Here is a 26,313-nt window from a genome sequence, read left to right as displayed (position 1 = left end):
TATGATGTATCAATAGATATCAACAGAGACTGAAATATGATATGAAATGAATGAACATGACTCAGTGTGAAATTATAATTTGAACATATAATTCAACCACAGAAATAATCCCAGTGGGTACCAACAATAATAACATATGTCTAAGCATGATTTTTAATACGAGTCTCAACTCAATTTTTTCTAACACGTAGAGAATGTACGGATATCAACAGATTATTCAACTATACAGTTAATGGAATTTGACCAAGTCACAATTCCTACGGTGCACGCCCACACGCCCGTCACCTAGCATGTGCGTCACCTCAAAACCAATCACATAACACATAATCCGAGGTTTCATACCCTTAGGACCAAATTTAGAACTGTTACTTACCTCAAACCGTGTAATTCTATATTCCGCTATGCCCTTTCCATGAGAATTGGTCTCCAAAAGCCTCGTGTCTAGCCACAACTAATTTGATTCAGTCAATACCAATTATTGTAATTAATTCCATAAGAAAATACTAATTTTTCCAATAAAATCCGATATTTAACTCAAATATTGCCCGTGGGTCCCACATCTCGGAACCCAACAAAAATTATAAAATATGAACACCCATCCAACCACGAGTCCAACCATACAAATTTTATAAAATTCCGACATCAACTCAACCATCAAATCTTCATTTAAAGTCTTTGAAGATTCCTACCATTTTCAACTCAACCTCTACCCATTTGAACTCAACAATCTTTCCATAAACCTTATTGATACGTATAAATAATACTCTTACACCCAAGAATCATACTCTTAATCACCCATCTTTATCCAAACTCGAAATTGAAGACTAGGAGTTAGAACCTTACCTCTTGGGTGAAGATCTTGTGATATTTCTTTGTTGGATTTCAAAGCTTGAAAAAGATCTTGATGAACAAAGCACTCAAGCTTCTTCCTCTCTCTAGAACACTCTCCCTTCTCTCTAAAAATGTCAGATTTTAGCTCCAAAATGAGCTTCAAGAAATATAAATCAAAGTTGGATCGGGTTATAAAAACCCAAAAATGAAGCTCCGGACAGGATATGCGGTCCGCATATCCTCCGCACAATTGGCCTCCAGAACTAAGAAAAACCTGCCTGGGTTTGCGGTTACTATGCGGCCCGCAGACCTGTTCTGCGGTCGCATAATGAATCGTAGAACAGTTCTGCGGTCGCATAGTCGACCGCAGAATGGCATCCAAAACGACCCCTTACCTACCTCACTCTGCGGCCATTATGCGGTCCGCAGAGTGATTCTACGGTCGCATAATGGACTGCAGAAATGAATTTCTCTGCCACAATTTTTCCTTTACTCCCCAGTGCATTGTTCAACCTTTGTACTAATTGATCTACCTCGACACCACAAAACCTTAATTTTCTTAGCAAAAAAAATCTTCAAGGTTGTTACACATAAGTTAACATCCGGTCAACATTTTCAACTTAAATTCTAAACCTTGGAACTAAGTATTCCAAATCATTCTAAAACCTCACCGGACCCGAACCAATTACCCCCGGCAAGTCACATAACAAATGTAAAGCATAAATTGAGCAGTAAATGGGGGAACGGGGTTGTAATACTCAAAACGACCAGTCGGGTCGTTACATTCTCCCCCTCTATGGCCTCAGCTGATGGCGGAATCTCAGGCGGCGACTCGATGTCATCTTCGAGCACTATTTTTGCCATCTCACGGATGACGAAATCACCCCTTACTGAATCTACAGCCCGGGCGACCTCATCACCGACATCCACCGATCTTCTATTACGGGGAACCAAATTCCTACCGCTCGGTGACGACTCTTCCTCCCCATCCACTAAATGATGCAAAGGAGAAGCTAGGAGCTCTCCTGTCGATATACCCGCAGGCGGAGAAGAAATCGATACAGAGGCAGTAATAAGTGTGGCCGACGAACGAGTAGACCTGGCCGCCATGGAAGAACGAACAGAAGCAGATGACCGAGCAGGCATAGCCGCAATCACAGTAGGAACAAACTTCGAAGAAGAAGCAGCCTTCCTCTTACGAAACGCAAGAGGAGGAGCCCTCAGCCTCCTCGAAGATCCTTGAACTAAAAATAAAATTATCAAAGGTTGTCACTACCGATAATAAACTATAGCGAGTAAGCGACCATGAGGTCAAAACAGTAAAAATAAAAAATAGATGAACTCACCGGCCAAGGAAGAAGCATGCATTTAACTTCATGAGAAACTCTGTCCACTCACGAAACAGACAAATCAAATGCCTTTCATAAAAAAATGGATACTTACGAGCGTGATTCCAAGTCTCCGGAAAGCCGTCCGCGTTGGCTACCACGTCTTCAGTTCTGACAAAAAGGTAGTTGAGCCAGAACTGATGATTTGCTTTGTCGTCCATCTTCACCACCAAACATTTACCTCCTCGGTGGCGAAGGTGCAACATCGTCCCCCTATAAAAGCTAAGGGAAAAGAGATGCATCGGATGGCGGAGTGTAACCTCGACGCCGACCAACTCCTCTAATTTTGTGAGCATCCTAATAAGCTTGTAGATGTACGGAGAGATTTGGGTCGGGCAAACACCATAGTAGCGGCAAAATTCTTCCACCAATGGGAGAAGGAGGAGAATATAACTGACCTGGAAAGGATAGGCATAGAATGCGCAATATCTAGGGCAGTGGATTTGCACTACATCATGCCCTGCTAGAACTAGATTGATGTGGGCAGGAATGTTGAATTTTGTCCTAAGCTCAGCCAGATCGGCCTCTTTCATCACTAACTCCGAGACTTCGGGCTCACCTTCGGGTGCCTTCGAAAAGTCGGACCTAACTTTCTCACTACGAGGGATTATTTCCTCCACCGTTGGAAAATTCTCATCCTCAATAGCGACAGAGACACTATCAATGTGAGGGGGCATAAGCCTCGCCAAAGGGACAGGGTCAGTTGCCATACCAGAACTAGAGGATACATTAGCCATGTTGTTAAGAGAGGATATTCAATCAAGGAAGTGTTAGAAGCAGCGATAATCGCTAAAACTAGTAAGAAGATACGCGACAATAGAGGAAGGAGAAGAAGAATGCAAAGGATATTGATAGGAAGAGCAAGTAGAGGGCAAATAAAAGTCATTACATCCCTATTTATAAGAATCCGGGTATCAAAACCAAGAAATTATGCCATCATTACCTGGCAGTAGAGTCAAAACGGCAACCCCAATTGACAGTCGCACGGGAAACGACGCAAAACATCGGGAAAAGGCGCCATAATGTCGCACGATGTCATGACGTCATTCTGGTGCGGAAGCGACACCCCCAATAGTGCGTTCACAAAAGGTCACGATGTCATCTCGTCTGGAATATCACTACTCGACTCGCTCGTCCAAGTCTGGCCAACTACAACAAATAGAATCCGCCCATTAAGGTCGCATGAGGCCGACCTTAATAAGCGGAGGGACTAACTGTATAGGTCGAAATCTGTCTCAGTATTTGGTGGGAAGTAACATCGAGAAAAGAGTCAGCCGAGGTCGACCAGGAGATGGTGAAGCCTGTGGTCGAGATGCAGACGCATGTCGATGTCGAGCACGGCGTAAAGAACTGTAACGGCTAATTTACTAGGGTAGGATATTAAAGAGAATATTCTTTATACTTGTGTTATTATGATTTATTGGGGGTATATCCCATATAAATAGGAAAAAAGACAATGAATAAATATATGTGATATTCACTTGATAAGAACACTTTTTAGAAGAAGAATCTCTTTCTCTCTAGCAAAGATACAAACATTACCTTTTCATCAAAATTTTTGCTCATATTATTCCATACTTTTCCATCAGATCCGAGAATAATTCGAACATTCTAGGATTTATCTGTCACGCATCATTGTTAGGAGAAACAATCATCTAACTCATTCATTATTGGGTGAATCATTCCTTTTATTTACTTAAATGTCATTTATTGTTATTTATTGCTAGTTACCCCTCCATTATTGCTCTTCTTTTGGCATATTTAATGCACGATATTATTAATCCCCCACTGGATCAGCCCCACATTATCCGTATTTTCAAGATCAATGTTTAGGAATATTATTATTAACTAGGTTTAACCCAACATTATATAAATATAAAGGTTTAACCGAAAGTTATACTTTTTGGTCAAACATGCTTAACAATTATAACTAATGTTGGGGCTAATACTAATTATCCCCCTCGATCCACTTTAATTGATTTATTGACTGTTTTTACGTATATTAAAACTTTATCTTTTAGCATTAATTAACATAAAATTGATTATATTAACCTTAATTTGTTCATTTGAAATATACTCCCTCCGGTCCACAATAAGCGACCATTTTACTTTTGGCACACCCATTAGGGAAATACGAACTCCTAGAATTTTTTTTCATTAAATTAACCTTAATTAATTTTTACTTTAACACATTAGAATATGTAAATAAGGGTGAATTTTGGAAAAATAAAATTAATTCCTTCTTGATTATGTAAATGAATACTTATTTTGGACCAAAATAAAAATATAAAGTGGTCACTTATTGTGGACACTTACTCCCATGCTCTTTATTTCAAGGATATCTTTGGATAAAAAAGTTAATTCTTTCTTAATATCTGTAAAAATTAAATATTATGGACCATAAAATAGGTGCCAAAAACTCAAATAAAGTGTACAGGAGGGAGTAAGAATAATAATTTGGTTTAGTTATGTGGTCTAATAATAAGAATATCGTAAAAACAAAGTACTACAGTAATAAATTTCTTCCAAGAGAAATAAAAACGCATCCTCCTCCGGTTCGTACGTTGTTTTGTCAGACGTAGGACAGAACAAAAGATACTTGACGGATTTAAGAACTACTTGTACTTTTAACATTCGGTTATTACTTCGATCAAAAAGCAGTTCAGTTTGGTGTTGGGTAATTAACTATTGTCAGAGTGACATGGCGGATGCTTATTGGCGGGTCACCGACGGCCGGATACAGCCGGCTTCTCTTCCTCCGGTCGCCGGAAAACGCCCTCGGACCGAATATGGTACCTACTTCCACTCCCTATCTCTTCAAACTCTTTGAAATGAAAAATTTTGTCAATTTATTTTACTCCGTTGTTCTCTTCGGAATTGACAAAAGCTAGGGTTTTTCCTTTTATTCAGTCAAAAACTTATTTTTGAGGATTTTTTTGTGCTTTAAGGGGAAATATTAGGATAGCAATTGAAAAAAAATGCTTCTTTAAGGATGTCTTTCGTAGAAGTAAGAAGAGCAAGTAAAAAATGTGATCTATTGTCATTTGTCGGCCTAAATTGGATGGTCCCCGGAAAAATAGTGTCAGCAGTTTATTAAACCTTGAACATATTTTTTGTTTTCTTATTAAGAGGAGAATTGGACAAAAATCTTCTCCAAGTAGCAGACTTGGCTTTCATTTATGTTCTCTATTGTTGATGCTGACAATGTTTGAACATCATCTTGCCTAATTTAAGTTACCACTCTCTTGTTTCTTTGTGTGTGTCTTCTACTAGCAAAACTATGAGTGTTATCTGAGTTATTGCCAATTATCTCTTTTCAAGAAGGAATACTATCATTTTATGTTGTCAATTCATAGATATTCCAAGTCGTCCTGAGATGCCTGGTTATTATGGCCGCAATGGTGAACAAGGAACGCATCATGCCATTAGGGATACGGATCCTATTGAGGCATCCTATGAACAATACTTGCGAAGTGGGGTACTTAATATTTACCTCTTTGCGTGTTTATTTTTTTTATGCTTGCTTCCGTGACTATGTTTTAGTCTAACATATTGCTAACAATTTTATCAGCAAATTTCCTCCTTTGCTGGTAGTGAATCTGCAAGATCCATGGGTAATGGAGTAACCAGTCATCCTATTGATGATCCGCGTGCTATGGGTATTGTGGGAGCAGAAGCAGTTGTTGCTAAAAGCAGGGCCATTGGGATGGGAGGTGTTAGACCAGAAATTCCTCTTCCTCCTAATGCCAGCAGTACATTGTTTGTTGAAGGGTTGCCAGCTAATTGCACCCGAAGAGAGATGTCACGTATCCTTCTGTAATCTGCTTCTCCATTTAACTACTTTTCTTACGGTGCTAGTTCTTTCCTTGACTTCAGTTTGCAGATATATTTCGACCATTTGTAGGTTACAGAGAAGTTAGACTTGTGATCAAAGAATCACGACACGTAAGAACATACCTATATATTTCTTTCTAGTCTTAGTTCTATTATGATGTTTTCTTAGGAATTCTGCCCCATCAACTTATGTAGCCAGGAGGGCATCCCTTGGTTCTTTGCTTTGTTGATTTTGTGAGTCCAGCCCATGCAGCTACTGCAATGGATGCCTTACAAGGTGAGCTGTCCATACCTGCTATTGGTAACATTAATCTTGTGGCTGATTTCGCTGTAGGCTTGAAGTATATTCAGTGTTCTATATCCTTCCCTCTTTTTGGGAAGCCTGTAAAAATGGCTACAAAAATTAAGGCTACAACAGTTAAAAGGTGTCTTTTGCTTATCCAAGAAAAAAAGGCTTCAGAAGATAAAAACTGTAAGAAACAATTAGGTTACAATATTAGAACTATCTGGCATTTAAATTTGGCTGTGATGGACTTGAAGGTAATGACTTTATTAAAAACAGAAAAAGAAAAAGTCAGCAAGTTTCCCCGTCAAGAGTGTGAACATGACTGTTTATAACTTTATATTATACTCTTAAGGCTCTCTAAAAATTAGCTTAAATGTTGGTGGCACTTTTATGATCAGTTAGGTGTTTGCTCACGTAATTCCGCTAGATACTTCTAATTGTAGACTCTTTTGGTGTTTGCTCTCTTTATTTGATCACTTGCATCTGAGACTTTGTAACTTATGTTTTTCTAGCATGAAAAATTCTCCTGCCATTCCTGCGAAACACAAAAGGTTCTATAGACAAAAATGGCTATGTAGCCCTAATTTAACAAATTTCATACATATGTTTTGTCTCATTCCTTCCCTTCCCTTGCACATCTGCAGTCGAATTGAAGCACATTCCAAAAGTGATGGTTTTGCCAAAAGCACCTGAAATGGAGTACAAGTGTCAGTTTTTATTTTTTCTCTCAGACTTTATACTTGCAATTCATAAAATTGATGCCTCCATTCCTTCAACAAAAACAAACAATATCTTCCCCCAAAGTTGGCTAACCAGTAATGTTTTCTTTGCTTTTTTTTTGGGTGGGGGTTGGGGTAGGGGGTGGATGCTCCATCTTGGTTTGTCTATTCCTTCTTTTCCCGCCTTTTCTAAATGTCCATTACAATGCGTGGCCTTAATAAGCTAATCTGGAGAGTGGACATCCCTTTCCTGATTCTTTGTAATCCTTAGTTTCTAGATCCTTTACTCTCAGTTATACATATGCCATCTCCTTATAAATGCAGAACTGGGTCTAGCATTTTCTTGTTTTTGGGTTTGTTAGAACACTTCAAAATACTTTTCCAAACATTTTTTAGACGTGACATACATTCCTCATTGTTGAATATTGGGTTCTCAAAATTTCTCAGAGAGAAGCTTCTACAAAATGCAGGATTAGCAACTTCAAATAATTATAACGTTACATTTGAGTGTTGAGGAACTCGTAGCTTTGAAAATTGAGCTAATCTTACTGCGTGTTGCTGTTTCTGGATAAATGCCGAGTGCTTAAAATCAATTATAAATGGTATCCCTCCTGTTGCTCGGTCAAGGGGGGAAATGCAATCTTCTTTATGATTTTCTAAAAGTGCTTTCAACTGATTGAGGACCCAAAAGAAGACACATGCATGTGGTGGAAACTTGACGCTTGCTTTTTCTGGCAGAGATGATTGCCTTGCTGTCCTGCTCTAGGCTATTGTATTCTTTTTTCCCTGTTTTGGCACATTACTCTTCTGGGATTGCTTTAAGGGAAGCATTGCCTGGGATTACTTGTTGCAAGGCATTTTGATTTAAAATTGATCTGCTCTTTAGACTTTTCACCAGTGGTTTAGTTTGTCAAATGTTTTGAAAGTTCATGGGTTAGAGCTACAGTAGTCCAATTGAGATAAATCTTAATGCAGCCGATCTGTAATTCAGTATTCTACTTGAAGAAACTGGAGAATGGATTCCCTCCTGGAGAATGTTTTAATTAAATACGAATAAATTCAAAGTTTTAACTCCCCATTGAGGGGTTTTTTATGCGGTTTGTCCACTTTTAGCCTCCAGCTACATCTCAAGACTCGACCTACAAATTTTAACGGAGACATCAAATTTGTTTGGTTGGTACAATTTTTGTGATGTAAATGATATAATTCAATTTTTGTATTTTGTGGGCTCTAACTTATTTTAGGAGCCAGGGATGCCCTTTAATGAAATCTGTACTTTATAAAGAAAAAGACAAATTTTAACGGAGACTGGATCTGGATCATCTGTCTAAAAAAGCCATCTGAAATGTTGAGTATGATAGTTGCCGTTTACTAGACCCGTCAAAAAAATTAGGTCTCCGCATTTATCTTGCCTCAAACAAGCAGAGAGTGATCAAGTTATTCAGTTCTTCTGTAGTTTGTTATCTTGTTTCTTTGAGTGACTTGCATGTTAACACTTTTTCCTAGTAGTTGGACTTCCATAAAGGTAAAAAGAAATTTGTACAAGGTACTGTCTGTAGCTTTGCCAGGGTTTGAGTTGCATGATCTGGTGAGATCTAGTTGCAAATTTCATGGGTTGGTCGCGTGCTTTAATTTTTATTATAAAGTGATCCTCTGCCAATTTTGGGACATTGAACTCTAAATCACATGTTTGTACGTCTGTACCTAATTCGTCAATGATGTGTGCTGTGTCAGATAGTAAACTCTAATCTTGCAGGTTATAAATTCGACGATCATGACCGTGATTCGGTCAACTTAAGGCTGCAATATGCTCGCCATCCTGGTGCTAGGTCAGGTGGCGGGCGTCGCGCAAGACGTTGAATTATGCGTCTTTACAGGTGATACGCTTAACTTCTGTGCACTTGACCCTCTATTACTAATGATGAAAGGCTACGCTACAAAATTCATCGATCGAGCTAAATTGTGGAATGACCCTTACTGTGTAGGACCAACTTGACTTTGGAGACTACGTATTTAGATGTTACACCAGCTTTTGCAGTTTCGTGTACTACACCTCTCTCTGAAAGGGTTTCATTAGGACCGGCCTTTTCTATTTGCACGGGTAGAAATGGTAGTTGGATATTAATATTTAGCTTCCCTTTCCGCGTCAATGTTGGTGTCGTCCTTTGTTGAGGACGGATGTTGTTATATTTCATCTCCTGATAGATGAAGATGATAGTTTTATCTGGCGGTTAGGATGTTACCTTACCGTTGTAATGATAAATGGGAGGTGCTGCGTACTAATTTTTAGATTTGCTTGTTTGATTATGCGGTATATTGTTCGAATTCATCTTTAGATTTGCTAAACAACTTGTTATGACATAGCCGTTAGCCCATTTCAGGGTTCTATTTGATGAGCTATTGATTTCTGCTTTGATTGATGACAGAAATGCTTAGTGTTCTGTGTTGATATTGGATGTTTGGTATACTGGGATTTAGCATTTAGGTAGTGGAAGAAATTCGCAGGAGTAAGGGAAAAAAAATCTCCTTCCATTTGGCAATTCTTTGTTAGCATGTCTGCACTTTCCCTTGGTATAATTTGTTCATGGTTTTGGTCACATTTCTTGGAGTCTAGTACTCAGGAACTGTGCTTCAAGAGTCCTAGGTTCCTCTAGCATTTGCTCATATTATACGATTTCGTAGTAGGTCTATGACTGTGAAGACGAGGGATCTATTCTTCAATCCTGTATTGTCATCAATGCATATACTACAACTATCTTAGTTAACAATTTTTTGGTTTCTTCATTTGTTGCATATTAGTGCTCTTCAAAAATCTGCAGATGGAATTTGGTACCATTTTTTTAGTTTATAGTTTAATTTATATTAGGTGATGCTGGATCTGTTTGTTTAGTGTGTTCACAGTTATAGAGCGGAGGCTGCCAAATTCTCTCATGTGTTTGTATGGATGACACATAATGCTGCTTGAAGGTTGCGCAGCATGCGTATTCCATCTCAAAAGACCATGTTGTCACCAATTTACACTTAATCATGTTGAATACAGTAGATGTATCCTTGTGTTTTTATATATTCTCTAACTAATTTTCAGAAGTTGACATTCTCATGTATTCTTGCTTTAAAACCAAGAGCGGGACGATGCGAAGGAATATTTGATAAAAGAAAAATTTATGTTAATTTGACATTGTTAGGTTTGCTGCCCACGGCAGACAAATTCTATGGCCAGAAGGCCCAGAAACATATTCTACATAGTCTTGGCACTCATTTGCTTTCTGCATGTAGTTCATCAAATGGAATAATGAAACCTGGAATATTAATCGTCTATTTTACAGCCTTGATACTTTCAACATATACCATTGATTCTTTTAAAAAGAAAAAGAAATAACAGTAACAAAAACTATACTTCAATCTTAAGTTAGTTATGGTTAGCTATATGAATATCTTACTATCTATTCCGCTCCATTTAAAACAAACAGATGAGAAGAAGGAAAAAAAACAAGGTAAGTTTAAACCCATAAAACTAATTTTTACTGTTAATTAATGGAAAAGCTGTAATAATTCAAAAGCATATTTAGCAGATACAATGTTTTTCTTATTTATTGGCGATGGGGAGGGGGCGTTTCCAATTGGCGACGCAAACAACTGAACATGGACGGCAAGAAGCATATAATTTTTTTTTGAAAATTTCACTCAAACTTGCTGCAAGAACAAGAAAAAGAAAAAGCTTTTCGTGTAAAGTTACTGATCCGACTAATAAATCAATCGTACCACACTCCTTTGTGTTATGAGAAAGTGTGATGTTGATATTTTGAAGGAAAAATTATCCCTGGAATATATAAGCATACGGAATTAACAAAATGATAGCGTGGAAATTATGCCTTCTGATCCAATCAGAGGGTTAATCTGTTCAGTCGATGGAGTAGTGAACGAAAAGTTAATGAAACTTAATCTAATCACTGGGTTAATCTGTTCGGTCAAAGGTTGCGAACCAAAATCTATAGCTTGGTCTTTGTGATGTAATGACAATACACAGCGATAATTCGACAGAAATTGAAAAAAAAACAAAAAGGCAGGTTATCAAAAAATGTAAACTATCGAGTAAAGAGAATTAAATGGACAAAAATATGTTTTCAAACCCCATACATTTAAGATTAATATGTTTCTTTTCCAAAGGATCTCAAAAATATTTTCTCTCTTTTTTCCGATTCCTTTTCTTTTCCAAAGGTTTTCAAACCCAATTTCTCTCCTTCTTACGATCACCCAAAATTTTTATTTTTTATTGATACAATGCAGACGAAATTCGGAAAATTGCTCTAGAATCGGAATATTGCTCTAGAATAAGCTGTGGGTAAGTTTGGAATCTTGTTTTCTTTCTCTCCAAAATCTTTATTGTATGTGACTTGTATATGATACATCAATACCAAAAACAATACTTGATATAATATTAATACAATTATATTAGATTTTTAGTGTAGAGTTGTGATTGAAAGTTAAAGAAGATGAAGATCATAATTGTATCACAATTTTTCAGAAATGTATCGTGATTGTATTATATTTGTATATGTATCATAATTGTTGAAGGAATTGTATTACAAATGTATGATAATTGTATATTGTTGGGGCAGTTGTGAGTTCGTGACGAATTTCATGGTTTGTATCACAAATATATGATAATTATATATTAATTTATTAGTATTATATCAGGTATTATTTTAGGTATTAATATACCATATACAAGTTAGACACAATTATGATACACGTATGATAAAATTATGTTTTGGGCAGAGATGTATCTGAAGCAATTCAAATACAATTATGATACAATTATTATACAATTCCTGAATACTTCTTTATTTTTAGGGTTGTTCAGTCTCCCAGCAAAAGAATGATGCAGTTGATGATTTTTTAATAATATAAAGCTGTCAGCAATGGTGGGAATAGGGAAGATGGAGATTTTTGGCGTAGTAGATTAAGGAATTTTGATGTAAAAAAAAAAAGGAAGAGAAAAGAGGAGAGAGAAAAAAGAAGAAGATTTAATTGGATCCCTTAATTGAATTCACTAATAATGGGATGAGAGCCTTTTAAGGAGCAATGTATACAATTTGCATAAAAAATGGAATTGTAATTTTTTTGACAGTTGTATTAAAGATCAAAATCATAACTGGATGAAGTATAATTTTAAGGATATATTCATTATTCTATACCTTAAATAACTAAAAGCAATCTTCATAATCCTAAACAAAAAAAGAATTGCTTCAGTTACCTTACCTACTGAGACACGTACCTTTCTTAGAGCATAGATCGCAGATTTTCTTAGAAAATCCCACAGAATCTCCTAAAAAGTCCTATTTATAGTCAGTTTCTATCTTCTTGATATTCAGTTAGGATTCTGTACCAGGCCGTATTATTTTACCAAATACGTATTATACTAGGAAAAAAACTTATATCTTATTTATTTGACAAAATTTTCTAGTAATATACAACTCATCAATGATAAATACTACTCCTAATTCTTTCCTGGCTATTTCTGTTCAAGGGTTTTAGAGCAAGGAGTCAGTGCCGAATCCATATTCAATGGCAGAATTACCAGTGAATATGGCGGCGGCCAATGAGGCTGACGAAGATCTGTGCCCCATAAAAGAAGTTGATATGACTGTTCCAAAAACTGATGATCCAACAACCCCAGTAGTTACATTCAGAATGTGGTTTCTTGGAATCACTTCTTGCGTTTTGCTATCTTTTGTAAATCAGTTTTTTTGGTACAGAACTGAGCCGTTGACGATTTCGTCTACGGCTGTTCAGATTGCTGTTGTCCCTATAGGTCATCTCATGGCAAAAACCATAACGAAAAGGGTGTTTTTTGAGGGTACGCGTTGGGAGTTTACGCTAAATCCAGGGCCATTCAATATAAAAGAGCATGTCTTGATTACGATTTTTGCAAATGCTGGTGCTGGTAGTGTTTATGCTACTCATATATTGAGTGCTGTTAAGCTTTACTACAAGAGACCACTTAGTTTTTTTCCTGCTTTGCTTATCATGGCCACTACTCAGGTAACCAACTCTTTTTACTAACCTTTTTATGGGGATTACTTGTTTTGAGGAAGGTACTGTTTTAATGCGTTCAACTGAACATAATATTTTTGTCATATATATCACAAAAATTTCAAAATATAAAGTGGGCATTTGGACATAAGAATTGTGAAATTCCAGAAAAAAATGATTTTTTTTTTCAAGTTGAAAATGGTATTTGGAAATTGGAGTTGTGTTTGGACATGAATACAAGTTGGAATTGTTTTTGAATTTTTGTGAATGATTTGCAGCGAAAAATGTTAAAATAACTTTTTGAGTTTTTCAAATTTCAGAAATTCCAGAATTCAACTTCAAGTTGATTTGGAATTTCATGGCCAAAACAGTGATTTCAGAAAAAAGCGAAAACAATTTCCAGAAAAAAGTGATTTTTTTTATGGCCAAGTGGCCCTAAATTCTGATCCCATATTTCAAAAGTACAATTTGTTTAATACCGATCAAATTTTATCCTAGATCTGCCTCCAATAACATGTCTTTTATTGGTACTGTTTAAGAATTTGTAGTAGTTGGATATTTGATTTATACAAGTAATAATTAGTTATATAGTTACTGGTTGTTTAGGTATTTGAGCATGTTAATTCTGAGGGTGGTCTAAAATATTTTACGAGTTAATTAACATAAGTTGACTAAAGCTACATTCTTCAACTTTTTCATTTCCTTTCTATTACTCCTAGTTATTTGTTTGTTTGTTAATTTATTGTTATCTTCCAATTATTGGCAGATGTTAGGTTTTGGTTGGGCTGGTATTTTCCGGAAGCAGTTGGTTGAGCCAGCAGAGATGTGGTGGCCAGGCAGTTTGGTTCAGGTCTCCTTATTCAGGTATATGCATAGGATTAATGTCGGTGTAATTTAACATGTTATAGCATATTACTTTACCATTTATTTTAGTTTATTACCAGGAAAAGTTGTACGTAGAAATTAAACTCATTAGTTATACCATTGTATTATTGTGCAGGGCTCTCCATGAAAAGGAGACTAGACCAAAGGGTGGTACAACTCGGATACAGTTCTTTCTCATAGCCTTAGTTTTCAGCTTTGCATACTACATATTTCCTGGTTATCTTTTCCAGATGTTATCCTCATTTTCTTGGATCTGTTGGCTGGCCCCTAAGTCTATCCTTGTTCAGCAATTGGGTTCTGGAATGCGCGGGCTTGGAATTGGGGCATTGGGATTTGATTGGACGACAATTTCATCATACCTTGGAAGTCCTCTAGCAAGTCCATGGTTTGCCACTGCTAATGTTGCAGCTGGTTTTGTACTTGTGATGTATTTGATGACTCCGCTCACTTATTGGTTCAACGTTTACAATGCCAAGAATTTCCCTATATTTTCTTCCGGCCTCTTCACGCTAAATGGGACGAAATACAACACCGAGGGAGTCATTAATTCACACTTTGAGCTTGATAAAGCTGCCTATAATCAATATGGTCAGTTGCATTTGAGCACCTTCTTTGCCATGACATATGGTCTTGGATTTGCTGGTCTTACTGCTACTCTCGTCCACGTTTTTCTCTTCCATGGAAGGTATGCATCAGCTTATTATTCTTGGATTATTGAATGCTAGAGCCCTTAAAAGTGATTGAAATATAACAATACATTGATCGATTTCAGATATTAAACTCCGCATATCTACGTTATAATCTTTGCATATAGACCATAAACCAAACACCCCCTTATAATTTTAATAGAGTGATCATGTCATCTATTGAAATGCAATACATTTTTGGCTTCTAAGTCATCTTGATATCAAAACTTGGAGGGTGTCTTAAAAAATTTGTCTTTGCAGAGAAATGTGTAATCGATCCAGAGAAGCATTAAAACACAAACCAGATGTGCACACAAGGCTAATGAAAAGTTACAAGCAGGTCCCTATGTGGTGGTTCCATGTTGTTCTTGTAGCAAATATGGTATTAATCTTCTTTACTTGTCAGTATTATCTTGAAACATTTCAATTGACTTGGTGGGGTATCTTGCTAGCTTTTGCTATAGCACTGGGTTTCACTCTACCCATAGGAATAATTTCAGCCACTACAAACCAGGTAATTAATACACTGTTCCCCAAAACCGAATCTCCTTTATTTGTTGTGTTGTTGTCAATTTGACCTTATTTCATTTTCTTTTGGTTGAAACAGCAACCAGGTCTTAATATCATCACAGAATATGTTATCGGGTATCTATACCCTGGCCGCCCTGTGGCTAACATGTTGTTCAAGGTATATGGGTACATAAGTATGTCCCAAGCTCTTAGTTTTGTTTATGATTTCAAGCTTGGTCACTACATGAAAATTCCTCCCAGGGCAATGTTTATGGCTCAGGTTAGTATTAATTCTTGATGTAGATAAGAATAATATCACTTTGGTTATTTTCTGAATGCTAAGATTATTTGGTTTTTCAGATGCTGGGCACATTCATATCGATAATTATCTACACCATAACTGCTTGGTGGCTCATGGATACGATACAAAATCTCTGTGACATCTCTGTGTTACCAGATAACAGCCCGTGGCAGTGTCCAATGGACCGTGTATTCTATGACGCCTCTGTTATATGGGGGCTCATTGCGCCATTGAGAATATTTGGATCACTTGGTGTCTACCCTAATGTGAATTGGTTCTTTCTTGGAGGAGCCATTGCCCCTGTACTAGTTTGGTTGGCGCACAAAGCTTTCCCTAAGCACAAGTGGATTTCCCACATAAATATGCCTGTCTTATTGGGCGCAACAGCAATGATGCCTCCAGCTAGCTCTGTCAACTACACGAGCTGGCTAATTTTGGCGTTCCTCTCTGGTTATGTTGTTTATAGACGCTGGCCTCACTTGTGGGAACGTTACAACTACGTTTTGTCTGGTGGCCTTGATTCTGGAACTGCTTTTATCGCCATCTTGTTATTCCTAGCTATACAATCCAAAGATATCAATATTGACTGGTGGGGAAACAACACAGACGGATGTCCGCTAGCTGCTTGTCCCACCGCTCCAGGCATTTCTGCTAAAGGATGTCCAGCCATATTTTAAATTTTTTTTTTACCATCAAGTTTTCAGTCTTTTCAACATCCTGTAATCTCGGTCAGAACATGCACTTATTAATTTAAAGAGTTCTTTAAGATTCCAACTCTTTTTAGGCAATATTATGATAAACAGCAGTTTTCGGTGTAGGAGTATTACTTTTTTCTTCTGTTTGGTATTTGGACGTGAAGCTCCCTTCAATATATGATGTTTATACCTACAAATATTCAAACTTCTATGATCTCCCAGTTTCTGTAGCTTAAGTGGCTGTCTGTTTAAGTTTATTCTAGTAGCTTTTTAACGTGAGTAACTAAAAGTCTAAAATAGCAAATCTTACTCATTTTATGGGGAAAAAGCTGGTGCTGCATTGGGAATTAGATTATCAATTTTGTTTGTCATTGGATTGGGAACAGAAAATGACTAAGTTAATCTTCGTGAAAGTAAATCAGTTCACAATTGTTTCTACTCATGGTCACAAGTAAGAATTGTGCCTTATCCTCAAATTTGGGGCCCCATTTTTTTTTTTAGAAATAATGGGTTTATAGGTATTTAAAAAATAACAATATTTTGTACTTTTAATACAAAAAGTAGAATTTTTCATATAAAGAAAATAAAACTTTTTAGATATACAAATAAAGTAATTATTTGACTTATTAAAAAATGGGTAGATGAATTATTTTCTCAACGTTTCAATTTAAGTTGGTTTTTCAATTTAACTATCTAATTTTTTTAATTTATTAGATAACATGTAAAAAATTAATTACTTTTCTTCCTTAATTTCCAAAAATCAATTTTTCTTTTTCCTAATCTCTTCACATTTCAGAAACCCCTACATTATTTCTGTGTTTCTCTTTGATATTTTATTCACCTTCTTTATCCAATCCAAAATTTCGTACTCGCCTTCTTTCTTCAAGATTTCATTAGTAAGTGCTCAACCGTCTTTTAAAAGTTTAAGCCTCACGTTACTTTGGCTTTAGGCCACACATGTGCTTGAGCTGCCATTGTAATTCTACTCTTACGGATGAATGATACTTCTATCCTAGATATTACGCTTACAGATAAATGTTTTTTATAAATTGAGGTAAGAATACATATTAACAAAGAGTTTAAGACTAAATATCAAAATACCATGGTTAAGTAATAAAGTTAAGTAGAAAAATACATGTGTCGTGCACTTATTAATTTGGTTCATACATTGGATACTGGTTTAGACACCGGATTCGGTAATAGGAACTATGAGTGTACATAAGTCGGGTTGATTAGGATTTTTCAGTTACCAAACCAAATCAATGGTGTCAGGTTTTTAAATCTATAAACCAATCCAAACCAACAAAGTCGAGTTTTCAATCTCGGTTTTTCTCGGGGTTTTCGATTTTTTTCGGGTTTTCGATTTTTTCCGGTAAAGTTTTTATAGCACAAAATATATAACTTGTGCTCCAAATATTTTTTTAGTCATAGTAACTGAGTAAGATACAACTATATAAGGTAGTTTCCAAGAAAATAACACAATAATATGAGATAAGTCATAGCATTATACTAAAATATTCAATAACAAAGATAATAAAATTACATAAAGCAAATATTGTTAATTAATAAGCCATAATAAAAATTAACATAATCTAAAAATACTATATAGGTCATGCTAAAATAAGTATAGCTAATAAGTACTATTAATTACATAATTGAGTACTAAAAAACGATAAACTAAGTTATGCTTACATTATAAACTAATATAAAACTAAAAAATAGATATCCAACACTATCGTCATTCCTAGTATTGAATTGAATTTTTTTTGTTAGTATTAGTATTGATTTGAACTTTAATTTGTTTGATCAGTTACTACATTTATGAGCTATAAAATTTATTTACCATTCAATAATGCTAAGTCCAAACTTGAAATAATACTTTAAAAGATAAAATTGTAAAAAGGTTTAAGAAATATTTATAAATTACATTACAATAAATATTTATATGTATAAAATATTTTTAAAAATTGTATAAATGATCGGGTTGGTTTGGTTTCGGTTCGACTTTTTTTAGTTAAAACCAAACCAAACCAATTATGGTCGGGGTTTTTTTTTCCCCCAATACCAAACCAAATCAAACCAAACCACAATCGAATTTTTTCCCCGGTTTGACTCGCATTATCGGTTTGGTGCGGTTTATCATTTTTTTTGTAAACCCCTAATAGAAAATACTACATAACTAGCGGAAAGCTATTGTAAGAGTAGTGGCGCCAACTTTACGATAGCCAGCCGTCCTATATAACTCTACAGGCGCGAAAATTCCATCGATCATGATTTCATGCTCAAGCAATTGACATATCTTTCATGGTGTTTGCTGTTATATATATGGCATTGTTTAGTTGCTTGAATTTTCTCCAGTGTTGATTTCTCAAAAGAATAGGCTAGTTATATGTCTGCATTACATATCCTGTGGCTAAGAACGACCCACGGATCCTCAGCAACATCTCGAGGTGCAATTAGTTGTCTTACATGAGACTCGAGGTATTCCCCTGTTACAAGGCATGATTCAACATAAATTCTCTCAAATGTTAATACAGAATCATGTCCCCTTTTCCCACTGCTCTATCATTTCAATCAGATGTGATTCAAACTCGCAGAGGATAAGGAATGACAGCCACAGACAAGAATCCATCTTCATTCTCTGTCAGGAGTAGACATTAGTTGTTCGTTCATTTGGTTTGTGTCTGATCTTGTTTTCGGAGTTTGAGTTCCTGACTAACACTTACCAGTTTATACAGTGTATTTTCTTATAATGGTGTGCGGGTGGCAAAACCTGTTTAGCTCATCAACGAAGTTCTTATTTGAAAAGGAAAATACTGTCGCAGAACTAAGTAGAACTGTCGCAAATAACGGAAATTTCATCCCTTGATCTCCAGATCTGCTATTACAACATCACGCCAACAGGCCTAGCGGCAACCTTAAACATTACAAAGGCAAAGCTAGAATTCATATCTGACAGACCCCACTCTAAAATATGTGAGCACTAAACAGTTGTCAAAAATAAAATGGAAAAACAAATGGGATGAATGTGCTATAGTTCAGTGTAGATGATCTACTCGTCTCACGAGTATAGTGCTTTTCAAATATTTGAGCGTGCATTAGAAAAAGGAAGAGTGTCCAGGAAGTACATTTAAGTGAGCTAGAACTTTAGCAGCCAAAGATTTCATGTCACTTCTTCCATTCTGAGTGATTTCCACAAGTGGCATCTGCGCTAATATCCCATACTTTTCCTTCATTTCTATCATTCGAAGTATCCTCTCCAAGGCCTTGAGAGATTTTTCTTGTAAAACGATAGATGATGAGCTCAACAATTTTATGATTGGAGCAATAACATTGGATTCTGCAAGTACCTTAGAACCATTCTGCAGTTGTGCACCTTCAATTATTGTCAAGATTGCATCTAAAGAAGCTTCAGCAGCTGCAGGATCTGATTCGTCTAGCACTTCTGCGAGGGGTCTGAGAGCATTAGCCTCTACAAGGCAGAATGTGGATTCAATGCTGCAAATTCCTAAGTGCACAGGACAGCTATGTGTCGGTGATGCAACACAACAGCTTAACATCCAATATTTTCTAACCGGCTTGCTCAGAATACACGAGCTTTCTGATAACTGCTTTAAACAAGTGGCTGCATTCTTTTTAGTCAAGGAACTGCCAGACGCTAGTAGGGATACCAAAAGAGTAATAACACCAGCTTCAGCAACTTGTTTTTGTGTTTCTGGATTTGTTGGAAGAGTAAAACGGCAAAGAGCTCCAGCAGCATTCTCTACAACTTCATTTCTTGGTAAAGCATGTTCATTTCTACCGCGTAAACAGTCTAAGATGACGTCAAGCGCCCCAGCATCAAGAAGGTGCTGAGACATTGAACAATATTGAGGAAGGTAGGAGATTATTCCCAACGCAGCAGCAGTCTCTTCTTCGTTATCCGAAGTTCTGATGATCCGCACCAAGTTCCCAATGCAGGTACTATTTACATGCTCTAAGAGAATATCATCATTGCCATCTTTTGTCAATAAATAGAAGAGTTTCACCGCATCAGCCCGTACCTTACGGTCATCAAGTTCACATAGGTAGACTAGTACCTTAATTGCGGAAATCTGACAATGAAACAATTATTGAAATGACAGCTGAAGTCAGAAATCAAATTGTGTTTATCTACATGAACTTCAAGATCTGACACTAGTGTGAGGTGTAATTAGCTGATTGTACAGGAGATGAAATGGAGAGCAATCATGAAATCATATCAGGAAATTGATACAAAAAGGAGATTTTCTTTACCTACTAGCAAGTGAGTCAACAAAATCTTAGAGAAACTAAAGCATCAGGGCCAAAATGCTAACAACAGCTATACAATGTTTAAGCTTTTGGTAGTCCGTTAATTGCAAATTTTCTTTCCTATAACACAACCTGAACATATTTCTTTCCTAATGAGGATCATCAGTTTACAGTTTGAGTAAGTTAGATATCTTTAGAGGGAATTGTGTTTTCCCACTAGTTTATGACTCGGAGGAATGACTAGCTATAGTAAGTGTGAAAAATTATATCCGATTCTGCTAGCTTGTGCAAAAATATTGAAGATAATTTATCAGAATCTACATACCTGTCTCAGTTTAGTCCGGATATCAGAACCAGCAGGAGATTGGCACATTGCTTGAAAGATACGAAGAATGCTTTGTTGCATGTTAGATCCAGTCAACGATACAAGAGAAAAGAGTTTAAAAATATCGTCATGAGACTCCAACAGTGAAACCTGAACATCCTCTGATCTTTGCGAATTTGTTGACATGGCAAGTTGCATAATTGTTGCTGCAACATGTTCCCGTATTTCGTTTGACAAGGTGTGACAAAATAGTAGTTCAAACAGCAGGTCACTGACACCTTCCTTAACCATCAGCTGACCATTTTGTGTGACAGTTGAAAGGTTTTGAAGTGCTTTGACAGCAATACTTTTCATATCTGTATTGCTATGGGAGAGAAGTTCAAGAAGTGGCTTCAGCGCCCCATTTTCTATGAGGCACAGCTTAAGCTGGTCGCTCAACTCGATCTCTGACAAGGTTTTGGCCATGAACATACGCTTACTTTCAGTTCCTGCACCAATAATGAGGTAGACCTATAAATTACGGCTTCTGGAAGTAGTTTTGAATTCAAACAACCAATGATTACATCAACATAAAATCTGCCTTTTCAACTTCACCAACCATGAGCCATCTGTCACTTTATGGGTCTACCTGACATCAGGATATCATTCTTGGTTTCTGCCACATGCCATCCTATTTAACTTATTGGTTCATACCCTTATTAGATGTATTCTTGCATTAGTTCTTTATGTCGGCTTAATTTCCAAAATGGATGCGCTTACTCATCTAGACCGGTCAGATGCCTTGTGGTTGCAATGAATTGCAGACATCCTACGATCTCCAGAGCAGTTCCGAAATGCTTAACATAGTTTATTATTTATAGGTTAATTAGAAGCTAAAATAAAGTTCACTCAAAACAAAGTTCAGGCTTGGATCAAAAGAAGCTATCATCCAAAAGCACAAAAAAGGATGATTATAGCCTGAATTATGCAGTAACCTTGGGGTCTTGAAAAATATCACTCAAAACAATATCATAAGTTTCAACTGTAAAGTATGACAGTGTTAAGCAAATACCTGAACATAGGTGTTGTAACAAGGGTTCACCGTAATTTAATCTTGCCATTTCAATAACATTCTGATCAAGGAAAGAGAGATTCTTTAAAATCTCACTTGCATGGTTTGCAACTACAGAGTCATCACTATTCATGAAAGTAACAAGTAGAAGGATGCAACCCTGGACACTGCCCATCAAGTCTCGAACTATACTACTTCTCGATAGCTCCAAAAGCAGTTGCAAAGCCAATGTGCTTTCTTCAGGCTTGCGCGCAAGGGATCGCACCACCAATCCAATAGCATTATCTACTGTACCTATTCTTTCCTGCCAGCGCACCAGATAAAATAGCTTTAAGATCATTCAGAGGAGGTATCCATTTGATAACATTATTTGTTTGTGGGAATTGTGTGAGAGATAAGTAAATTTTGAAAAAATCCACACATAAGCGACCAGTTGCGTGTTCATTGCTACTTGGATCATATTATTGTGAAATGTACACTAAACTGTACCTTGCCTTCTTCACTATCCTTTGAGAGGGCGTAAAGTATCATTAAAGCAGACTTTCTTATTTCAGTATTATTTGCAGATAGAAGATCTATAGTAACTGGAATGTAATTTTCCATCACTATCCATTCTCTCTGCAGCTCACTCCTTACACAAAACTCCAGCAACTTCTGCAAAGATTGAAGCACTTCTTCCTCATCGTTTGTCTGAATTTTCTGTTTTAGGGAAGCAATCGTGACCATGATGTTTCTGTTTTTCCATTCTTCAATTGACTGACGCAGCGTTTTATTGGACCTGAGATCTGATCTTTTCAAGGGATTTTTGGTCAAGGGGCACAGCTTATTGCCATCTGCTAACCACTTCTCAATCGCTGTCCTTTCAAATATCTGCCCGGAAGAAGTCTCCACCGGATCTTCCATGACATCTCCAGTAATCGGGCAATAAAATGATTGCAAAGGTTCTAATGGTTGCCTACCCAAAGAGTTCCTTTTAGTCAAGTAATTTGTCTGCTTTTCTTCTGCAGTTGTAAGCAAATCAGCCTTGCCAAGTAATATAATGATCTCTTCCATCCGTAATGTCTCAGCCAGGTTCTTCCCTTGTTCACTACTTTCAGTTTCTCTCTTGAATTCTTCAAATTCTTTCTTCAGTTGTGATTGCTCATTTGCTATTCCAACAGCTTTGGCAATACAAATGAGCAAATCATTTGCATAGGATCTATCGACATTCCTCTCTTGTATTCCTGATTCAATTTTCACTGAAACTTCCTCCTCCTTGGTAGAGACATCATACTTAGTATCCAGCATTTTCTTGCATAAATCTTTCAGCTGATCAGCGATTTCTGGTAAAATATTCAGAGGTTCCGTTGTCATTAGCAACAAAGTCTGAGTAATATCCCTAGTACTACTCTCAAAGAACTTGACAATCCTCCGACAGTTCAATAGGAGATAAATTTTGTTCCTATTTCTGCAGTCCAAAGCTAGTTGCTTAATCAATTCTATCTCCAGCTTGAGATCCTCAAAAGCAGGACTTAAGTTAGTGATTTTACTGGTTCCAGCCTTCGATAACTCTTTTAGGACAAATGCAATCTTCTCCAAGAAATTTGAAAATTTATTGAAATTTTCCTGCTGTACAACAACAGAATTTGCAGCATCCATTGTTTCAAATATAAGTTGAGTTATTTCAGTGACGAATCCTGAAGCTGCAACGTGAGAAACATCAGTGGACGGATCCTCTGGCATGATAACACACTTAGGAATGCAAAAGCAAAGGCAAATCCCTCAATCCTCCAGTATGCGAGCACGTTAGATAGCCAAACTTCAGCCCTTTCCAGGTACAATTATATCAAATATTGGATCGCTGTGTCGAGGTCCTACAGGAATGCCTGCATCAGTTTCCATCTTTACAACATCAATGCAAAATTTTCAACAGTGTCTCGGACAGTTGAATTTCAGCACTCAAACATCGATTTGTTAATTTGGGCATAAAGATCTCAACTAATGTCTTTGTCTTATAAGAAAACTAGTTACTGAAAGAAAAATTATACAAACGACAGATGCAACAATCTATTTCCGTAAAACTTCCTAAAATCTTTTAACCACTCTACTCAAGAAAAATTGCTCTATTGTTTGTTTATTGCTCGCTTTTCTGTTCCTGAGCCGTGGGTCTGCCGGAAGAAGCCTCTCTACCCTCGTAAGGTAGGGTATTAGTCTGCATACATACTACCCCACCACTCGTGGGATTTCACTGGGTTTGTTTTTGTTATTGTTACTCAAGAAAATTGCTTGATTTGTTTATCAGGTAAGACTATTTGATCTTCACATGAATTTTCTAAAGTATGATTCTGTTTGTGCAAAATGTAATCCGTTTTTTGCACTTCATTTTATCCACCTCTCCATTTTAGCATGATTTTGGTGTAAACTGTCTATTTTCCTTTACAACCTTTTGCTTGAAAACAACCTAGTAAAATTTAAATATAAAGAAGATGAAAGATAATAACAAAGAAACAAAATGCAGAATTTCTGAAATCATTCTGAGACCATTAACTGATGTAAAAAGCTTTTCTATTATTCTTGTTAAGATAAACACTGTAAAACCACATATCACACATCTTCCTAGCTTAAAAGCCCACTTTTCAAGATAATTAAAAATGTAAATGAACCTAGATGTAATTTAGCTGGTAAATAAAGTTTAATATCATATCAGTGCATTTAGGGAGGGAATTCAAGTTGCAAAGATACTGAAATACGTATTTACTAAGAACAGTTACGTACCTCTTTAAGGAAAAGTCTATTTATGTGCAGTTGATGCTCTTGAAGTTGTTTCGCTGAATTCTGGTTCTTCCAAAATTTGATTCCGACCTTCCAGAGTAGGCAAAGATGTGATGTAGAATTAATTAACAGGAGACATTTCTCTTTATGTGCTCTTTCCTCACTGCGCAAAGTCAAGTAAACGTCAACGGGAGAAGAAACACGGCAATTACCATGAATAGAAAGGTTCAGACTAATGGATTGGCCCCTACAACCGGGGCCTGGCGCCAATTAGAAGGCACTACTTGCGTGTGTTTAACTGTCACGACCCAAAATACGCCGTAGGCCGTGATAACGCCTAACGCTACCGTCAGACAAACCAACGGTGATTAACCAACTTAGTTACTCATTTCATTATCTTTAAAATCATAAATCCAATTAAATAAATAGAGTGAAATCCGATACTCGTAGAACACCCGTGATTTTTATTTACCAATTTCCGTATAAAGTATAAATTACAAGATAAAATAATAATAATTACGTGACTACAATAATGAACATCCACTAGGACCCCCAAAACCTGATGTCACAAGTGTATCAGCATCTACTAAGAGATAATAAAATACAATTTCTGTCTGGAATACAAGTTAGACAGGAGAATGTACGTAACTTTGATGGAGACTCTGTATGCTGCGGATCGTAACCTGAAAGCAGCTCACCATAAAGTCCCCGCAATAACCGCGCCTCTACGCCCAAAAAACCAATATATATATATATATATATATATATATATACACACACACACACACACACACACACACACACCTGCACAATAAGTGCAGAAGTGTAGCATGAGTACGTAAATCAACGCTTACCCAGTAAGTATCTAGCCTAACCCCGGAGAAGTAGTGACGAAGGGTCGACATTGACACTTACTAGTAGCCCAATATATCAAGCGCAATAGAAAGTAAACAAGTATGAGGCATGGTAAAAGTAAATGAACAATGTAAAGAGATATAGGTACGTGGTACGATCCTCCTCTGAACAGTAAATACAAGCTCTTAATTATTAGTCACCTCCTCAACCAGAGTATATATGTAGAATGATCCCCACCAGATAGATCGTCACAACTCACATCAGAAAAGCTCACGGATATGATGGCTTCTTGTCACATATTACGCACGACGCTGCCGAGGCGAACGACCCGATCCCATAAGAGTGTTTCATAAAGCTGCCGAGGCGATTGACCTGATCCCATAAGAGTATTTATAGAAATGCCGAGGCGAATAACCCAATCCCATAATAATGTGTACACTGTTGAGGGTCGAACGACACGAATCATAGATGCATCTATTATACTACCGAGGCGAACAACCCGCTCCCATAAGAGTGTGGTACATAATTCTGCCAAGGCGAACGACCCGATCCCATTAGAATAAGGAGCTTTAACAGGTCCTTGACCCCACTCATGAATAAACGTGTGAGTTATGAACTTTAAGAAAAGCATTGCGATGAAAACGCACAACGCGGGAGGAATTCATAAGGGAAGCACAAATTATTCCGCGTATTATCGAGCAACTCATCACATCTCTACAATAGCGAGTCTATCACCCCATGCAAGTCTAGTCTCACACCGTAACGCGAAATAAAGAAATTAAACGAGCAAAGATACTTAAATAGTACAATTATAGCATGGCGTGAACCTAAGTCTACCCGGACATAATCAGAAATTCTAGCATACGCACAGACACTCGTCACCTCATA

General features: G+C 36.8%; 3 protein-coding genes across 13 annotated transcripts; 2 read left to right on the top strand and 1 right to left on the bottom strand.

Annotated features, from left to right (window-relative positions):
* Positions 1 to 4,732: 4,732 nt before the first annotated feature.
* On the top strand, positions 4,733 to 10,229 carry LOC107817690 (RNA-binding protein 2). 10 transcript variants are annotated; one of them, XM_016643560.2, is made up of 7 exons: positions 4,733 to 5,011; positions 5,576 to 5,697; positions 5,791 to 6,025; positions 6,103 to 6,164; positions 6,249 to 6,330; positions 8,815 to 8,935; positions 9,960 to 10,229. In XM_016643560.2, the coding sequence occupies exons 1-6, from the start codon at positions 4,921 to 4,923 to the stop codon at positions 8,916 to 8,918; spliced, it is 696 nt and encodes a 231-aa protein (XP_016499046.2). In that variant the 5' UTR covers positions 4,733 to 4,920; the 3' UTR covers positions 8,919 to 8,935; positions 9,960 to 10,229. The 10 variants fall into 10 exon arrangements, with proteins under 10 accessions (XP_016499046.2, XP_016499045.2, XP_016499044.2 ...); XM_016643559.2 differs by having other exon boundaries at positions 9,949 to 10,229; XM_016643558.2 differs by having other exon boundaries at positions 9,044 to 10,229.
* A 2,277-nt stretch (positions 10,230 to 12,506) lies between these two features.
* LOC107817691 (oligopeptide transporter 7-like) lies at positions 12,507 to 16,293 on the top strand. The gene is made up of 6 exons (XM_016643564.2): positions 12,507 to 13,103; positions 13,861 to 13,958; positions 14,095 to 14,664; positions 14,927 to 15,179; positions 15,273 to 15,455; positions 15,536 to 16,293. Exons 1-6 carry the CDS (start codon positions 12,627 to 12,629, stop codon positions 16,151 to 16,153), a joined length of 2,199 nt encoding a protein of 732 aa, XP_016499050.1. The 5' UTR covers positions 12,507 to 12,626; the 3' UTR covers positions 16,154 to 16,293.
* A 2,718-nt stretch (positions 16,294 to 19,011) lies between these two features.
* On the bottom strand, positions 19,012 to 24,835 carry LOC107773611 (U-box domain-containing protein 44). Of its 2 annotated transcripts, none has more exons than XM_075251919.1 (5): positions 24,574 to 24,835; positions 22,309 to 23,672; positions 21,820 to 22,123; positions 20,769 to 21,256; positions 19,012 to 20,265 (listed from the first exon to the last, which is right to left on the bottom strand). In XM_075251919.1, exons 2-5 carry the CDS (start codon positions 23,539 to 23,541, stop codon positions 19,270 to 19,272), a joined length of 3,021 nt encoding a protein of 1,006 aa, XP_075108020.1. In that variant the 5' UTR covers positions 23,542 to 23,672; positions 24,574 to 24,835; the 3' UTR covers positions 19,012 to 19,269. The 2 variants fall into 2 exon arrangements, with proteins under 2 accessions (XP_075108020.1, XP_075108019.1); XM_075251918.1 differs by having other exon boundaries at positions 22,309 to 23,684; positions 24,574 to 24,756.
* Positions 24,836 to 26,313: the final 1,478 nt, after the last annotated feature.

Source organism: Nicotiana tabacum, chromosome 4 (assembly GCF_000715075.1).
Source record: "Nicotiana tabacum cultivar K326 chromosome 4, ASM71507v2, whole genome shotgun sequence".
Taxonomy (NCBI): Eukaryota; Viridiplantae; Streptophyta; class Magnoliopsida; order Solanales; family Solanaceae; genus Nicotiana; species Nicotiana tabacum.
This window is presented reverse-complemented; position numbering and strand designations above follow the sequence as displayed.

Bases quoted from the DNA above. Each gene is read 5' to 3' on its own strand.
- LOC107817690 (XM_016643552.2), top strand. From the start codon at position 4,921: ATGGCGGATGCTTATTGGCGGGTCACCGACGGCCGGATACAGCCGGCT. The intron at 5,698-5,790 runs GTACTTAATATT...CAATTTTATCAG, and splicing joins AACAATACTTGCGAAGTGGG to CAAATTTCCTCCTTTGCTGG. The intron at 6,165-6,248 runs GTAAGAACATAC...CAACTTATGTAG, and splicing joins TGATCAAAGAATCACGACAC to CCAGGAGGGCATCCCTTGGT.
- LOC107817691 (XM_016643564.2), top strand. From the start codon at position 12,627: ATGGCAGAATTACCAGTGAATATGGCGGCGGCCAATGAGGCTGACGAA. The intron at 15,180-15,272 runs GTAATTAATACA...TGGTTGAAACAG, and splicing joins TTTCAGCCACTACAAACCAG to CAACCAGGTCTTAATATCAT. The intron at 15,456-15,535 runs GTTAGTATTAAT...TTGGTTTTTCAG, and splicing joins GGGCAATGTTTATGGCTCAG to ATGCTGGGCACATTCATATC.
- LOC107773611 (XM_075251919.1), bottom strand. From the start codon at position 23,541: ATGCCAGAGGATCCGTCCACTGATGTTTCTCACGTTGCAGCTTCAGGA. The intron at 22,124-22,308 runs GTACAGTTTAGT...GTGCGCTGGCAG, and splicing joins AGGATAGTGAAGAAGGCAAG to GAAAGAATAGGTACAGTAGA. The intron at 21,257-21,819 runs GTATTTGCTTAA...TTATTGGTGCAG, and splicing joins GTTACAACACCTATGTTCAG to GAACTGAAAGTAAGCGTATG.